This window comes from Schistocerca gregaria, chromosome 8, assembly GCF_023897955.1.
Source record: "Schistocerca gregaria isolate iqSchGreg1 chromosome 8, iqSchGreg1.2, whole genome shotgun sequence".
Taxonomy (NCBI): Eukaryota; Metazoa; Arthropoda; class Insecta; order Orthoptera; family Acrididae; genus Schistocerca; species Schistocerca gregaria.
In genome coordinates, this window is record NC_064927.1 from 263,632,469 (window position 1) to 263,649,883 (window position 17,415).

The 17,415-nt window shown below is 37.5% G+C and overlaps 2 protein-coding genes across 8 annotated transcripts in view; one reads left to right on the plus strand and one right to left on the minus strand.

Moving 5' to 3' along the window:
* The window catches only part of LOC126284279 (dynein axonemal intermediate chain 7-like), an 828,882-nt gene that overhangs the window by 376,618 nt on the left and 434,849 nt on the right, over positions 1 to 17,415 (plus strand). The window lies entirely within an intron of this gene.
* LOC126284278 (toll-like receptor 13) overlaps positions 1 to 17,415 on the minus strand; it is a 213,424-nt gene that overhangs the window by 94,994 nt on the left and 101,015 nt on the right. For all 7 annotated transcript variants that reach the window (XM_049983100.1, XM_049983097.1, XM_049983102.1 and 4 more), the window contains one exon: positions 10,743 to 10,913. In XM_049983100.1, the coding sequence (XP_049839057.1) occupies positions 10,743 to 10,913 (171 nt within the window). The remainder of the gene's footprint in view (positions 1 to 10,742; positions 10,914 to 17,415) is intronic.

Below are 17,415 nucleotides of genomic sequence, written 5' to 3' on the forward strand. Positions count from 1 at the left end.
CTTCCTCTGTCTTTTATTGTTAGTCAGTACTTAAACATTTTTTTAAAAAAATAAAAAACATCTTTTCCTTAAAATTTGTAACTATGTTATAGGCCATTTTAATTGTTTTAATTCTGATGAAAGCACTCTTAGAAGTGTTGAACCCTGGTCAATAAGACTAAAAATAACTGTCAGCAAGGGCTCATTTGCTTCAATTTTAATTCCAAAATGTGCTGGCACACCAGAAAATGTGGCTGCAGTTGGCCACAAAATGCTTCAGAATTCTACCAAATCAACCTGACACCTGTCGCATGAGACTGACATAGCACACCAATCATGCAAACCTATTCTCCAACTGGACTTGCACATGCTTCCCCACCAAGTGTCTGTTGTTCATGCATTAAAATCAGTTGAGGCTCCTGTTTTGTGAGTGGTTCTTCACTGAGATAACAATGAATGGCTTGTACATTGATCTATTGTTTATGTCTCATGAAGCCTCATTTCACTTGAGTGGTTATGTCAACTTACAGGTTCTAGGGGGTGAAGGCTACACATAATTTCCATGAAACACCACTGCATTATCAGAAGATTGGAGCTTGGTGCATACTATGTGCACATCACATTATTGGTCCTACCTTCTTTTATCAGATGCTGACTTTGACACATTACATTGCCAACATTTTGAAACCATTTGTGCCAACATTAATGGAGGAGGAAAAGATGTACCATTGCTTCTAACAGGATGGAGCAACTGCCCATACAACCTGTCAAAACTTGGAGCACATTTACATAATCTTCACATCTGACAGAGATGATAGCAGAGGTCAGAGTGTTCGCAGCCCTAGCTAGCGACCCAGGTCACCTGATCTGTCAGTGTGCAATTACTTTGTGTGATGGGCTCTTAAGTCCAAGACATGTTGCAACAACCCTCATAGTCTTCAAAACTGCAGCAGAACATTTCAGAGGACATTGCAGGAATTCTAACAGTCCAGCTTTGAACTGCCTTCAACAACTTGCTGACCAGGGCTGAAAAGTGCCAAATGGTGAATGGCGGTCACCTTCAACATTTGCTATAGCCATATTAGTACTGTATTTCCTTTTCTCTGTTGTATTTCTTTTTACCCTGGAACTCTGTTCTCTGGGCCACTGTTATTTGCCCCACCAAGTCTAAGAAATTTAATTCAGTAGGCTGTTTTGGAAAGAAAAAAATAGGAATTTTTTATCATTATGAAGTATGAAAACCAACATTTCTGTTTTGGTTTCAACAAATAAGCAACAACATGGAGGATTTAAATGGAAAATTGCCTGAAGTAACTGTAATTCTTTCCACAAAAACCCAGAAATATATAGATGTTTGTAATAGTTTTCATAAGTCCCATATGTTGTAACAGATGTTAGCATCTGCTGCAACAGGTATCATAGCTGACCCTGTATCTGTGTCATATAGGAAATAAGGTAGATTTGGCTTGTTTTTCCGCATACAGTGGCAGAGACTTGCATGAGAGCTCCGCTTGGTGATGTTTACACTTCAATAGCTGACTGTGGCTGCTTTGCTTTCCAATTTTAGTACATTTCTCAGATATTTTTGTGAAAGGTTTCAAGGTCAACATTAACAAGTGCTTATCATGAAATTATCTTTCCATGAGCTACTGATGCAATAATGAAAAGTATACAGTTCCATTAAGAAAAGATACTTCTTGCAATATCTCAGTTGATATTAAAGTTTACTGCATTATCTGTGTAAAACAATATGTACCCCTTAGCTTACAATCAACCATCAAAAGCCTCGTTTAGATACCTGGAACAGTTCACAAAATAAAAATGGTACTACCTCTTCTGAGACTCACACGGTATATGGAGAAGTTCAGAATGTGAAACTAACTTTTTTCTTTTCAGTCAGCAGTGATACAACTTATCTAAGCATTACTTTATCCTTAGATTTATGAAAAAGTATTTTACAAATTAACAAATAATGTGCTTCCAAAAATTTGTGGAAAATCTTTTCCATTTGCAGCACCATAGACAATATGCACCTGATTTTATTTGTAAAGGGACATGAATTTTGTGTATAATGACAAGTTTGCTCAGACTGAAGTACAAAATGTTTCATAACACAAAAATAAGCTATATTTGGCAATAAAGACAATAATTCAAATTGTGATGTTCTAGGATCCATTAAAAAAAATTCATTGAGCATAAAATGTGTACGTCCTAACAAGGGATATTTGTGCAGTTGCTCAAGGATGGTTCACATTATCTTTGCATTCATTGGAGGTGTCAGTAGTACATAAATGCCCACTTCAGTTGGTGGACCTGATGAGTAGACATCACTGCTTTCACATCAACTTCACCAAAAATTAGGAGGCATGTTGCATGTTTAAAGTAGACTACATGCATATTGGCAGCCTGCCAAGAATCCTCTCACTACTCATCATCAATCAGCCTAGTGAATAGGATTTAATGAAATACACAGCTGAAGAATTAATGATTTATGCAAAGTTTTGTTTAATGATGATGGTAGATTCTGCCTTCTCAACAATGATGTCCATTTGTGTGCGTACTAACAACCAACAGAATCCATCAGGCACTGATATTCAGAACCAACTCCAGGCATCATAGCACAGGGATCTTACATCTTGGAACATATAATGCAACAGTTCAGCTGCCAGCTGTTAATGCTTCTGTTCACCTCAATCGTGGATTATCACATCAGGCCATTAACATGCAATGTACTGCTTCTACTATCAATAATAAATACATACTTGAAAAATCTTCATCAGCCTTCTTGCCTATAAAATTCACTTTCTCTTCTCATGAAAATTCTTCCATTGCTGTGTCAAGATTTACAATGCTTATACACCTCTGATGTTATGTGAGAGAACACTGAAAAGTATCCGACACATTTAGAACTGCATCTAGCCCACTTTCTTCCCATTCGTATGATGTTAGGTACATACACAATTCTATGAAGACAATCATAGTGCATATGCTTCTCACATTACCAAATTGTTCTTTCCAGCTTGTTAATCATCTCCCCTACCAATCACCATCACCAGAACCAATCATCAATAAAATTGTGTGGAGAATACTAGATGACATCTGATCCATTCTGCATGACAGGCTGCATGTCTTGGCCATTTGCACAGTGTGTTGGAGTAGTGTTGAACACTACCTCTTTACTTCTGTAATCCTCCCCACAAACAATTGCTGCACTGCAACGGGGAGGCTTCTCAGGACACAGAAATTGTTGTTCAAGACAGTATGCCCTGTGATTATGGTCATATATTATGTACAGTTAGTATAAAATGTAAATAAAAGTTCATTCATATCTGGCCATAATTTCCATTTATTCATTTTTCATTTGCCACTAAACCATAGCTGAATTCAAATTTATACAAAGTAAATGCAGTGTCGAGCAAATCTTTGTAGAGTCAGTTCATTTGCCTGTTACATTTTTTTTTTAAGTTATGTATACAGTTCCTGGTTCATTTTGTATAAGATATTCTGATACTTTTTAATTTTAAACAGTGATTACTTTTGTGACATTCAGTCCCTGTTTGTGTGCAACATCTTACTTTCATTCCATAGCACATTCTTGTGGGACAACCTAACTAAAGACTAGTGCACACCTAGATCTTCTACCAATTACTTTCAATTTTTTTTCGCAAAAAATCCTATCTTGTGTCACTTATTGCTGAAAGTAATAGCAGTTTCAAGTACATTATTTGTAACAAGAAACTTGAAGTACTGTTTATCATTACCTGTAGCGCATCTTCTATTGCACTAAATCAATACAGAACTTTTGTGATGATTAGCCAGAGAACTAGCTTTTCAAACAGATGAAACTGATACAGTTCTAACCCACATATTATAATCTTCATGCTGCAGTGATAAAGCTAACATTTCGTTGGTTATATTGTATTCTAATGATAGACAACAACAAATACATTTTGAAATATGGAAATCTAACTGGTCATGGTCTCAATGAAAGTGTTCCATTGGAGTGAATGAAGGAAGCTACAAAATCCCTATATGAAGATAGCCATATTAGTAAGTTCCACTTTTTTTCATCAATGTGCTATCAAACCTGATGCAAGAGAAAGGAGGAGTGTCTATAATGCGTGAGTGTCACTATTTATATATATATATATATATATATATATATATATAAAAAAAAAAAAAGCTGAAAACCCAGATACAGATCTTCATTACTGCCGTGACATCACTCAAGAAATGTGATTTCAGACTTCTGACATCTCTGGAAGATATAAGATAAACTTCAGAAGGAATATCGTCTGACGGAGGGTAGTTCTGAACCAGTGTTACTACTGAGGAAGGAGTGCCACCATTTTTGAAGGCCACTAAAATCATTTAGACCCCCATCAAATAGAATAACAGAAGCTGATCCAAATTCACTTCAAAACATTCACCCTACATCATTGTCTTGAAATTGCCACCACTATAGATAAAGGCTTCATCTGCATATATGTACCTTCACATATATTGTTCAGTTGACTTGTTCTCCTCCATTTCATTAAAGTTTTTGGTATTGAATCACTTGTTGGTGGTTTCTATCCTCTCCCATATCATCGTTATGACTGGAATTATCACAACTCCATGTAGGTCTCTGGTTCAGCCCCTGGTCAGTCTTCAGATTTTTATATCTCACTTACCACTTCTTTCACCTCTGGAAATGGCTGTTAATGTGAAAAATATCTAGCTACATCATGGTTCTGAACCCATGCTATACTGTATGTACCCCTATAACTGACTGAATAAGCCAATTCGAAGGTTGCAGTTAATAAGACACTCAAATCCACCCCTTAACCTTTTGGACAGGGCTCAGTCTCAAGGGCAAGCATTGTGTCTGTGTATGTATGGATGGATATGTGTGTGTGTGTGTGTGTGTGTGTGTGTGTGTGTGTGTGTGTGTGTGTGCGCGAGTATATACCTATCCTTTTTTCCCCCTAAGGTAAGTCTTTCCGCTCCCGGGATTGGAATGACTCCTTACCTTCTCCCTTAAAACCCACATCCTTTCATCTTTCCTATTCCTTCCCTCTTTCCTGATGAAGCAGCCGCCGGTTGCAAAAGCTCGAAATTTTGTGTGTGTGTGTTTGTGTGTTATTTTATTGTGCCTGTCTACCGACGCTTTCCGGCTTGGTAAGTCTTGGAATCTTTGTTTTTAATATATAATTAGATACTTCTGTTGACCACCAGACTCACACCCAGATGTAAACAAAAATATTAAAGAAAACCTCACATCACTAGAACATAAGTTCCCTAATCAGGTTGTCATTGTCAGAAGAGACTTCAGTCACCTAACAATCAATTGGGGTCATTGCAGGTTTTAAATGATAAGCATGAAAAGACCTCATGCAAATCATTACTAAATCTGCTGTTCAAAATCTGCATAGAAGAGATAGTCTGGAAACCCACCCATGATGGAAATATGTTGGATCTAAAGAAAATAAATAGATCTAATGTCTTTGAGGATGTCCACATTAAAAATGGAATCATTGATTATGTGGAAATTGTGGCAACAGTGATTTCTTCTGTACAAAGGGCAACTAAAACAGGTAGAAAGATTCATATGTTCAGCAAACTAGATAAGGAGGCAGTAGTGGCAAACCTAAATGAGGAACTTGAAATATTTAGCTTTGGACAGGAGAATGTAGAAGAACAATGGCCCAAGTTTAAAAGAATAATTGGCCATGCACTTGATAGACACTCACCTAGCATGACAGTTCATAATTGTGGGAACCCTCTAAGGAATACAGTAACTGTAAAAAGTACTTAAAAACTTTTATACAGAGACCTCTGCATAACAGACATTTTACAAAGCACAGGGCATAAGATAGAAACATTTCAGATGCTGAATGAAGTGGGTTTGACTATCAAGAGGACAACGGATAAAGCCTTCAGTGACTACCAGGACATAATATTATTAAAATATTTATCACAAAATCCAAATAGAATGTAAAGGCTTTTTAGTGGCACCAAAGTTAGTGTCCACATGCTTATGGATGATACAGGAAACCAATATCAGAAATGCTGACCTCCATCTTCAGAAAGTTTCTTGACTAAGGAAGATACACAAGTAATGCCACAGTTCCCCTCTCACACCTCTACAAATATCAGTACTATAGCTATTAATGTCAGTGACACTGAGAGACAGATACAACTGCTAAGATTAAAAAAAGGCTCCACAGGATAAGGCTCCATAGGATGCCCATCACATTCCATACAGAATTTATAAGGGGGGTAGCTGCCATTTTAATCATATATACCATAAGTCCATTGAACTGTCCAGTATAAGTCACACTGGTCAACAAGAAGGATAGTCAAAGTAATCCATGAAACTACTGACCACTACTCTTGTTATCCATTTATTGTAGAATCTCAGAACATATTCTAAGCTCAAACGTAATGAGATATCTCAAACAGAAATTTCATCTGTGCCATCTAGCATGGATTCGAATAACATCAATGATGTGAAACACAACTCATGTTTTTCTCATACAGAATCCTGAAAGCAATGGGTCAAAGCAGCCAGAAAGATGCAGTAGTTCTTGAGTTCCAACACACATTTGACTCTGTACCACATGTATTCTTATTACTGAAAACATACATCTGGGATATCAAGCAAAATTTGTGACTGAAGTGAGTATTTCTTGATAGGGAGGAGAGAGCACATTACCTTGGATATTGATAGTAACTTCAGACTTTCACAATTTATGGAGTTATCTGTAATGAAGTACTGTCTGATAAAAGCTGTGCAAATATTCAGTTATATAGTTACTAGATTCCAAAGTGGTGGAAAGTTAGGTAACTTGCCTTAAATATTCAAAAATATAAAATTTTGTGCTTAAGAATATGAATAAAACATTGTTTCCTGTGACTACAACATCAGTTAGTGTATCACAGCTGGAATCAGTCACCTAGACACCCAAAAAATGCCTGAATGTAACACTTTGTAGGGATCTGAAATGGAATGATCACATAGGTTTAACTGCAGGTAAAGTATGTAGCTGGTTTCATTTCATTGGTAGAATACTAGGAAATCACTCTACAAAGGAGGTTGCTTACAAAACTTTCATGTGACCCATACTAGAATATTGCTCAAGTTAGTGGAACCTGTACCAAGTAGAAATAGCAGGGGACATCAAGTGTGTATAAAGAAAGGCACAAAAATGTTTACAGGTTTGTTTAACCCATGGGGTACTGTCACAGAAATGTTCAAAAAACTGAACTGTCAAGTGCTTGAGGATAAGACAACTGTCCCATGAAATCTAACTTACAAAGTTTCAAGAACCAACTTAAAGTGATAAATCTGTGAATATACTACAACTTCCCATGATTACTTCTGTAGGAATAGCAAATATGAGATCACACTAATTACAGTGCACTTAGAGACAGTTAAGCAATCATTCCTCCCACACTCTTTAAGTGAATGGAATGGGAAGAAGCACTAATAACTGATACACTGGGAACTACCCTCTTCCATACACTTCACAGTGGTTAGCACTATACGGATTTAGGTGTAGATGTAGATGTACATTAGAGGAAGGCAGCCTGACCGAGAGATGGAAGTTGTTGTTGAAAAATATCTCTGGATTAGAAATTATGTGATCTATGAAGCATATGTTTCAAGTTTGAAGACACCACATTGTTTAGTCTTTGTTTGGCAGCCATCAATGGTTAATATTGTGAATGAACTTGTGAAAATGGAGAAAATTGGCTATCGTTATGAGATACAACTTTTTTTTTTAAAGCCTCAGCACAACCAATATTAAATCTGAGCTAGATTCTACTCTAGGAGAGTCTGCTTCATTGACAACAGTAAGATATTGGGTAGCTGAGATGCCATACGAGCTGCCAAGACAAGTATCGCAGTGGTTGACCAAATGAGGTGATGAGCCCAGAAACGGTGAAGAAAATCCGCAATGTTGTACTGGATGATCATCAACTGAAAGTGTGCAAGCTAGCAGAAATAGTAGGCATTTCAAAAAGTATGATAAGTGAAAATTTGGACATGAGAAAACTGTGTGCAAGGTTTGTGCTGCGATTGCTCACACTCAAGCAAAAACAGTGTCGCAAAGATGTTTCAATTGAGTGTTTAGCAAAGTTTAGCAGCAAAAAAGGTAATTTTTTGCATCATTTCATAACCATGGGTCAACCACTTCACTCCTGAGCCAAAATAACAATCAAAAGAATGGACACAAACTGGAGAACTGACCCCAAAGAAGATGAAGACCGTTTCATCTGCAGGCAAGGTCATGACGTCAGTTTTTTGGGATACAGGTGCGATAATTTTCATTGACTACCTTGAAAAAGGAAAAACTATCAACGGTGAGTGTTAAGTGAACTTATTGCAATGTTTGGGTGAGAAATCAAGCAAAAATGGCCGCATTTGGCGAAGAAGAAAGTGTTATTTCTTCAGCACACTGCACCAGCTCACAAATCTGTTATTTCAATGGCCAAAATTAATGGCTTTAAAGTTTGAATTGCTACCCCATGCACCCTATTCGACAGATTTAGCCCCCTCAGACATTTTCCATTCCCAAACTTGAAAAAAATGGCTTGGTGGTCGAAGATTTTTAACAAATGAAGATTTTCAACAAAGAAGATGTGATGTCTGTATTTAATGACTATTTAGAGGAGTTAGAGAGTTCTCATTATAAAAAGGGGATCGAACTTATTGAACATTGCTGGGAAAAATGTATAGAGCTGAAAGGAGGTGATATTGAAAAATAAATACATTTTTTCCAAAATTTTTGTGCTTTCTTTGTTGGGTCAGGTACTTATGGGACCACCCTCATACTACTCCCAATAGGCCCATGTCTAGTAATGACAGCTCTACCTTTACATTACACACCATAATGCAAAGATTCCATAAAGTGGCAGAAGTTTAGTTTGTGAAATTATGTGTATCTGCAGGCCCAATACAGCAATTACCAAATCAACTATTGAAATGATGTCAGAATTTTTCTTCACAGCCAATAAATGTCATGTTTTTCATATATCCTACAAGACAATTAATTTAAAACATATGATAGATCAGTAACATTATTAGTCAGTTGCCAAAGAGTGTTCCATACTTTCATATTCTTAGAAGGCCATTTAGAAGACTTACATGTTCTCCATATTACATGAATGTTCAATAAATATATGTAGAAATTTTCTATTCAAGTGTCAAAGGTTTTGTTAATATGGCAGAGAGAATATAATGCATGTGGGTTTCCAAATTTTTCATTCAAAATGTCCACTTTTGTCAGTTCAATGTCATTCAAGGGTTTGGGCTTTGTCATGGCAGAGTAAGATGTAGACTGATGAAATATATGAGTACCTTATCCACTTAATGCTCTTTGTAAGAATGAAGTGAAGTGCTTATAACAAATTAAGAACAAAATCGCTGCAAAAATAACAGCTTAACAGATATGAGGTTTTCACAAATAAGAAATACATGTGAGCCAAAGAACACAAGCAGTAAGTGGAATGACAGTCACAGTGCCTAATAATTAATTCTACTCATCCATAATTAATGTCTGGGTAATTGACACTTAGTGCAATTAATGTTATGTAAAGTTACCTGGGTTTGTTACTAGAAACTAAGATCTTCCAAATTCCAAAAATTGGAGGTTGTTGGCCTACATGCACTGCATCTTATCTCTCACCATTTACCTGGTTTTTATTCATTTAATGTCTTCAGCCACACACAATTTCCATATTAATTTAGGTAAAGACACACGTTTATTTAAAGATATACTCTTTGTTTTATCCAAACTATCCATTAAGATTGCCAGTGTGTGAATTTACAGGATGTGGATAAATGGTTAATGTTAACACTGATGAACACATTATCATTTTATTCATACTTATGCACCTAAAATTTAAAAAAGATTTTTTTCACTTGCTACCAGTTTTCAAGTAGAAATTTGTCAGTGGTGTAGAAGAAGTTGTCCGTGTAAAATGATTTTATGTTAGATTAAAACTTGCATCACTACCTATCAGACATTTTATGTTATTGGTTAAATGATCAGATATTTCTATTGGTACATACTGAACTCTTCCTTGAGCCACTGATAGCTTTAACAATGGGTAATAAAGATCATCTAGTGTTGTAGGTGTGGACATCACTGTTCTTCTCCAGTTGCGATACGTCATTTATGACAAATTTCATTAGTGAAAATATTGTTGTGATGGTCCACCTAAAATGCCTAGGTCTTTGAAGAGGTACCAACATGACATCTGTTGGTGAACACCACAAATTATTCTATTGCATGCTTTTGTGCAGTCAGTACTTTCTTTCTGGGTGATGAGTAATCTCATAATGGGATGAATTTTCCTGAACTTTGCCATATTTTTCACCCACTGACCTTTTCTCTCCCATCACCTGGATGCTGGATCGTGAATGGGTAACTTCTGTTTACTATCTCCTTCTAACTTTCTGCAGTAGAACCTGTTCTTTCAGTCTCTCCAAAAGAATAAGTTTGAATACTAAAACCTGGATGCTAAACATCATCTGCAAACTTTTCTGCTCACTATAAAACATGAATTTTTTTAAAAAATGTGATTCCCTTTCTCACTGCATATCTTATTATTATTATTTCCTTTTCTTCTGTTTGTATATGGTATGTATAGTGAACAGCATTCATTGATACCTATAGATAAACTAAATAAGGGAATACTGATATTAGACAATATCATATAGAAAGCTAGTAACTGAAAATATTCTGCTTGCTACAAATAAACAGAAATTTTACCTGGATCAATCTTCACAATTTTATTACAACCCTCAAGATTTAGGTATCTCAATGGGGAGCCTTCCAGCCATTCAAAGAAATTTCTCCCTAGAGTTTCAAACAAATTTCTTTTGAGAGAGAGAACTTCCAATGATGGCAGCATTTGGAGACTTTTATTTGAGTTGATGGCATCTGTTGAAAGATGAAAAATGATGATTAGTCATATCTATTGCTGTATGTTACTTCCAATAGAAACTGCCAATTTCAGGCTTATTTAGCATAATTTCACTTCCTGTCATTTTACACAATTCTTGTATCTTCAGAAGCAAAGCAATTAAAGAGAACATAAGAGGTACATTTAATATAAGCAACCACACATCATGCAGAGGAATCTTCAAATATGATGGAAATCTTGTCCATCTACCAATATATTTTCCCCTTTCTGCATATATACCTACACTCTGATAATTTCTGCGAATTGTTTAGGAGATGATACTTTTTATCATTTATTATGGTTACTTCCTGTTCCATTTGCTTAGCAAGTGTGAAAAAATGATTAGCTGTACTCTTCTATGGCAGTTGTTATTTGTCTCATTTTATCAGTGCAACCTCTATGGAACAGATGCATAAGAGGCTGAAAGATGTAGTTTCTGCCCTTAAGGATGGTTCTTAAAATTTTCCCTATAGGTTATCATAATATGTGTGGTATCTTTCTTTGAGTATCTGTCAGATAATTTATTTTATTATTTGTCTTACACTCTCTTGCCTGTCAAACAAGAATGGCCTTTTGCATCGCCCTCATTTCTCAATGCACCCTGCTAGTCTGACCTGATTTTAATCCCAAACACTCAAGAACAATTCAGGTACAATGGTATTTGTTGTTAGGGTGCTTTAGTAGTACAGCCTGTTTTAGTTCAATTGTGGTCTTCACAGCTATAATACAAGACAAAAAAATAATTTTCCCAAGACAATGACTACTTCTCTAGTCTCAAAATTGGGTTCTGTGTTTTATTATGAAAATCCTCAACTATCTTCCATATGTAATAAGCCAGGAAACTGATATTTACTGTAAATCCAAAAGAAAATTAAAAGCCTCCTAGTTTCTAAATTTTTCATAAGATTTCCCACATATCTTACAAAATGCATGTTCCTTGCTCTAGTCTTGGTCTGTTCCACAGTTTTAATGTATGAGGAAGCTTCAGAATGGTGATCCACTCTGCTGCAGGACAGAATTGGAAACAACCCCTCAGCTATGTCTTAAGATATTTCTCCACAATATCCTTTCTTCCTGGATTGTTGGTCTTACGAGGTATGAAGGGGAGTATCAATGGGGTCTTGGAAGTATAAAGTTGGTACTGTTAGAAATGAAATTATGGGGATGTGAATTTACCAAGATAGATTAGCCAGTGTGTGCAATGACTATGAAAGGTAAAGTACTGGATTTGAGTCTAAGTTCAGCACATTTCAATATGCCAGAAAGTTTCAAAGCAGCACACACTGTGCTGCACACTGGAAAATTCATTCAAGGTAGCTGTTGTTGGTCATCTAGCTTTAAGGATAGCATCACCTGTATGTAAACTGATACGACAGAATATTTTATAGGGGTTAAACAGTAAGTCCATCTCAGATGCCATAAAAAATCAAAAGATGTGAGGCAGATTGTCAAGACTGAAGTATGTTCTGAAAAAACTACTCATTTTAAATATAAATTAGAAATTGATGGGAACACTATTACAAACCCCAGACAAATCTGTGAAGAAATCAAAAGGTACTTTGTAACTTCAAATAAAATGCACTATGCACTTCTCTCCTCTTCACATAAATCCCAATATAATGCAACATAGGTTTGTTAAATTTAAATTTACTCATGTATCCTGCCATTAAGTGGTTGGTGTTATAAAATACTTTTAAAAAACATTAAATCTGTGGGATGAGATGAAATTCTAACAAAAATAAAATGCTCTACTATATAACAAATCAATCATTTGATGAAGACTGCATTTATAACAGGCTGAAATATACAGTAGTTCAATTATCCACAAAAGGAGCAGACAAGATGAGATAGAAAATTTCCACCCAATATCAATGTCTGAGCAAACAGTCTGTAATCAGTTAAAAATGTATAACAAAAAACATAACATTATCCAAAATAAGCAATATGGATTTAAGAAGGTGTCAAACTACTGTTCACATTATTAATAAACTAATCACTAAAATAAGCAAATCTTGTAACAACAAGAAGTGCATATGCAGTATATTTTGTGAGCTCACTAAAGAATTTGATAAGGTAAACCATAATCTGCTGCTTCACAGAGTAGCTGCTTATGGTTTCCTTAGGAAATCCTAAAGAGGGTTCTCATCATGTCTCAAAAACAGAAAACAGGGGTTAGTTATAAAACAAAAAGGTGTGAGAGCCCATTGTAGATGGAAGGAGATACAAGCAGGTGTAAGGAAATAAATTGATTCCCTTCTCAAACTTAAGTGATATGTCAAGTTAAATTTCCAAGAAAAAAAAAGAAAAAACAGCAAATCAAAGCATTTCAGCGTGACACAAAGAATGTCAAGTCTGCATTTGATTTCCATCCAGATACACTGCAATTTGTCCAGAGGTATGGTACCAATGTATTCCAAATCAGAGTATGGAGATCCCACATTACAGTGGCAGACATCCTGTCCTTCATGTAGCCCCAGAGAAAAAAATACAATGGTTTGAGAACATGAAGATCATTTTACAGGTCCATCATGTCCAATCCAACATATTGGATATGTTTCATTCAGAGTTTCCTAAACACCCAGCGACCAGGGAGGGTGAGCACCATCTTGTCAAATCCAAAGATCTGGTTGCAGGTGTTCTACCTGAGGAGAAAGAAACATCTGCAACATTTATAGGTACATTGTTCCTGTGACTGTCTCCTGGGCAAAGGAAAATGGCCAAGTTTTCTTATTGCACATGAGGCCACACCAAACATTCACTTCTCACTTCTGGGCTACCTCACACCTTTTCCCTGATACTGTGTGAATTCTGTGACCCCCAAATGTAAATGTTGAGTGTGCTGGTGTAAGCTGACACCAGCACAGCAGGCAGCAAAGAGGTTGGGAGAAGACTGATAGTGGGTGCAAGCAATGTGCCTATCAGGAGAGAGGCCAAATAGACTGGCAACCAACACGCCACCAACACCCTCTGGACCGCTAGTATTTAAATTGCCCCCATGGACTGGAGGGCCCAGTCACGCATCCAGTGAGTCAGTAGTCGCAGCCCAGTGGAAATTACAGCCACAGTTAGCTCAGCCTCTAGCTCTGTCATTACCTAGCAGCCAGAGTAGAGTGCACAGTGGGACTTCTACTTCAACAGCAGTGAGGCTAACATAGACTATTACAGAAGAGCTTGTACCACAACAACTAGCTTAAGTTAAGTAGCTTTCTTATTCTTATGAATAAAGAACCCAATTAATATATGTTTCCAGCTTTGTTGTAGAAAGAGGATACCGGCCACTAAACAACATCCTATCCTTGCTTCCCATGGTACAGCTCTACAGGGACAGTGATACAACACAAAATTATTCTTATTCACAAATACAAAGAAATGAAATTTAGTCATCATAGAACATTATGCGTGACTAGAAAGTAGGATTCTTGTCAATTCGGCTAAGCATTTCACATGCAAATCTGTATCATCGTTGTTTGTCATTAGGTTTTATGATCATCAGAATCTGCACCTTGTATGAGTACGGATGCAACTGCGTTTTGAGGTTCTTATAGGTAATTGCACATGGTATTTGAAGTTTGTGTGAAACCTGACATATTGGTCTGTGTGGACTTCACTGGAACTCTTGGCAGACGTTCTCAACTGCTTCAGAATGCTGCCAGTGTTCAGAAACTATACTTTCCATATTCTTATCCAATTGGTATCTAGTTCTACTTTCTTGCAAACAGAACAAACTGTCTTTGCATCATAACAATTGATTGTAACTGTGTGTAGCAAAGCACAGTTTGCAGCTATGCCTGAACTGACACCATTTTCTCTTGAACAGACAATGAAACAAAACAAAAATGCAACAAACATTGGCAAAAATTAGGCAACAAATTTAGGTCCTTCTGCACCCTATGAACAGGTCAGGCCTAAAACAAAAAAGAATTACTGGTTTTAAACTGCCTCAAAAAGTAGGGCATTTTGATGCAGAAACCATGTGTATCACAATTAAATTATGATGGCAAAGGACTGAACACTACAGACTCTGTCAAATTTCTTGGAGTTACTATAAACAAATACTTACCATAGACTGGTGACATGGATTGCTTAGTGAAGTTATTAAACACTTCTGTTTTTGCATTGAGTGTTATTAGATACGACATAATTTTAGGGGTGCTGGAACAGCAAACTCCTCAGAGTGTTCCAGCTACAGAAAAAAAATCATTAGAACTGTAATGGGAATAAACAATAGGCAATCATACCAATCAGCCTTGACTTACTGACAATTTCTTCTATATTTACATGGACACATGAAATACAGCTCTATTAACCTAAAAAAGTGAAACAAGGCATAGATTACACTATGGAAAGTCCATGATGGAATAACAGCAACATTACAAAAAGGATACAATGCTGAGTTGCAGACAGGCACAATGCAAAGGCTGCTTAACATTTAAGCTTTCGGTCTTTGCAAATAGAAAACATACACACATTGACACAACCACAATTCAGACATACATGGCCACTGCCCCAGCTGCAGTAGTCTGACTGAACAGCTACTGTGTCTGATTTGAGCAGCAGTCTGGGATGGGTGGTGGTGGTGGTAAGGAGGTAGCATGTGGTGAGGTGGAGGAGGAATAGCAGGATAGTGATGGGAGGATGGTGTTGTCCTCTCTGTGAGAGAATGCCGGAATATGGTGGAGACAGGATAGGACTGCTAACTGCAGAGCCAGGAGTCATTTTTAGGGAGGGGAAAGGGGTGCAGGTAGCAGAAAGGGAGAGGAGAGAAGTACAGGAGGGAAAAAGACTAGACTGTGTGTTGGCATGATAGAAGGCATGTGAACTGCTGGAAGGGGAGCAGGGAAGGGGATACATAGGTGAAGAGCAGTGACCAAAGAAGGTTGAAGCCTGGGTTACAAGAACAAATGCTATGTCTTAGGGAGAATTACCAACTGTGAGGTTTAGAAAAGCTGGTGTTGCGAGAATGTGAAGCAGTCACTGAAGTGAAGCACATTGAGTTGGGCAGCATGTTCAGCAGATGTGTGGTCCAGTATCTCTTGGCCACAGACTGATGGTGACCATTCATGTTGACAGATAACTTGTTAGTCAAAGCTTCCTGGCAGATTAAAACTGTGTGCCAGACTGAGACTCGAACTTGGGACCTTTGACTTTCGCGGGCAAGTGCTCTACCATCTGAGCTACCCAAGCACAACTCATGCCCTGTCCTCACAGCTTCACTTCCGCCAGTACCTCATCTCTGAGTCATGCTTGGGTAGCTCAGATGGTAGAGCACTTGCCCACGAAAGGCAGAGGTCCTGAGTTTGAGTCTCGGTCTGGCACACAGTTTTAATCCTCCAGGAAGTTTCATATCAGCACACACTCCGCTGCAGGGTGAAAATCTCATTCTGGAAATTTTTTAGTCGTCATACCCATGTAGAAAGCATCACAGTGGTTGCAGATTAGCTTTCAGATCACGTGGTAGGTCTTGCATCTAGTACTGTTGCAGAGACATGAGCCATGAGGCAAGAGTTTGGAGCAAGGGTGGAGTATGGATGGAAAATGATACTGTATATGTTTGGTGGGTGGTGGAGTTGCACTGAGAAAAGGGTGGAGAGAAGAGTGGTTAAGACTTCCTTATTCCTAGGCAATGCAAGAGAAAATCAAAACCTTGTGGAGAATATGATTCAGTAGTCCAGTCATTGGTGGTACTGAGTTATGAGAGAAATGCTTCTTTGTGACTGGATGGTGAGAATGTGGGAGGTGGTATGTGACTGAAGCCACAAGCCAGGAGAAATCTGTTTCTATAGAAGCTTTGGAGGGTAATTTCAGTCTTTGAAGGGCTCAATTAGACCATTGGCATATTTGGGGAGTGACAACTTGTCACTAAAAATGGTTGGTTCTTTGATTGATTTAGGGAAGGGAGCCAAACATTGAGGTTATTGGTCCCATTGGATTAGGAGAGGATGAGAAAGGAAGCTGGCTGGGCCCTTTCAAAGGAACCATTCCAGAGCTTGCATGAAGTGATTTAGGGAAATCATGGAAAACCTAAATCTGAATTACCAGAGGTGTCCTCCTGAAGTGATTTAGGGAAATCATGGAAAACGTAAATCTGAATTGCTAGAGGTGTCCTCCTGAACATGAGTCGAATGTGCTAACTACTGTCCCACATCGCTATGTAACTAAAGATGCAACATTCATCAATGGATAGACTGTATGGAAGGTACACCCCCAAAAACATATGTTTTTAGCTGTATTGTGCTGCCACCTACTGCCAGGTACTCCATATCAGCGACCTCATTAGTCATTTGGCATCATGAGAGAGCAGAATGGGGCACTTCACGGAACACATTCACTTCAAATGAGGTCAAGTGATTGGGTGTCACTTGTGTCATATGCCTGTACGTGAGATTTACACACTCCTAAACAACCATAGGTCCACTGTTTCTGATGTGATAGTGAAGTGGAAACATGAAGGGACACGTACAGCACAAAAAGATATCACCG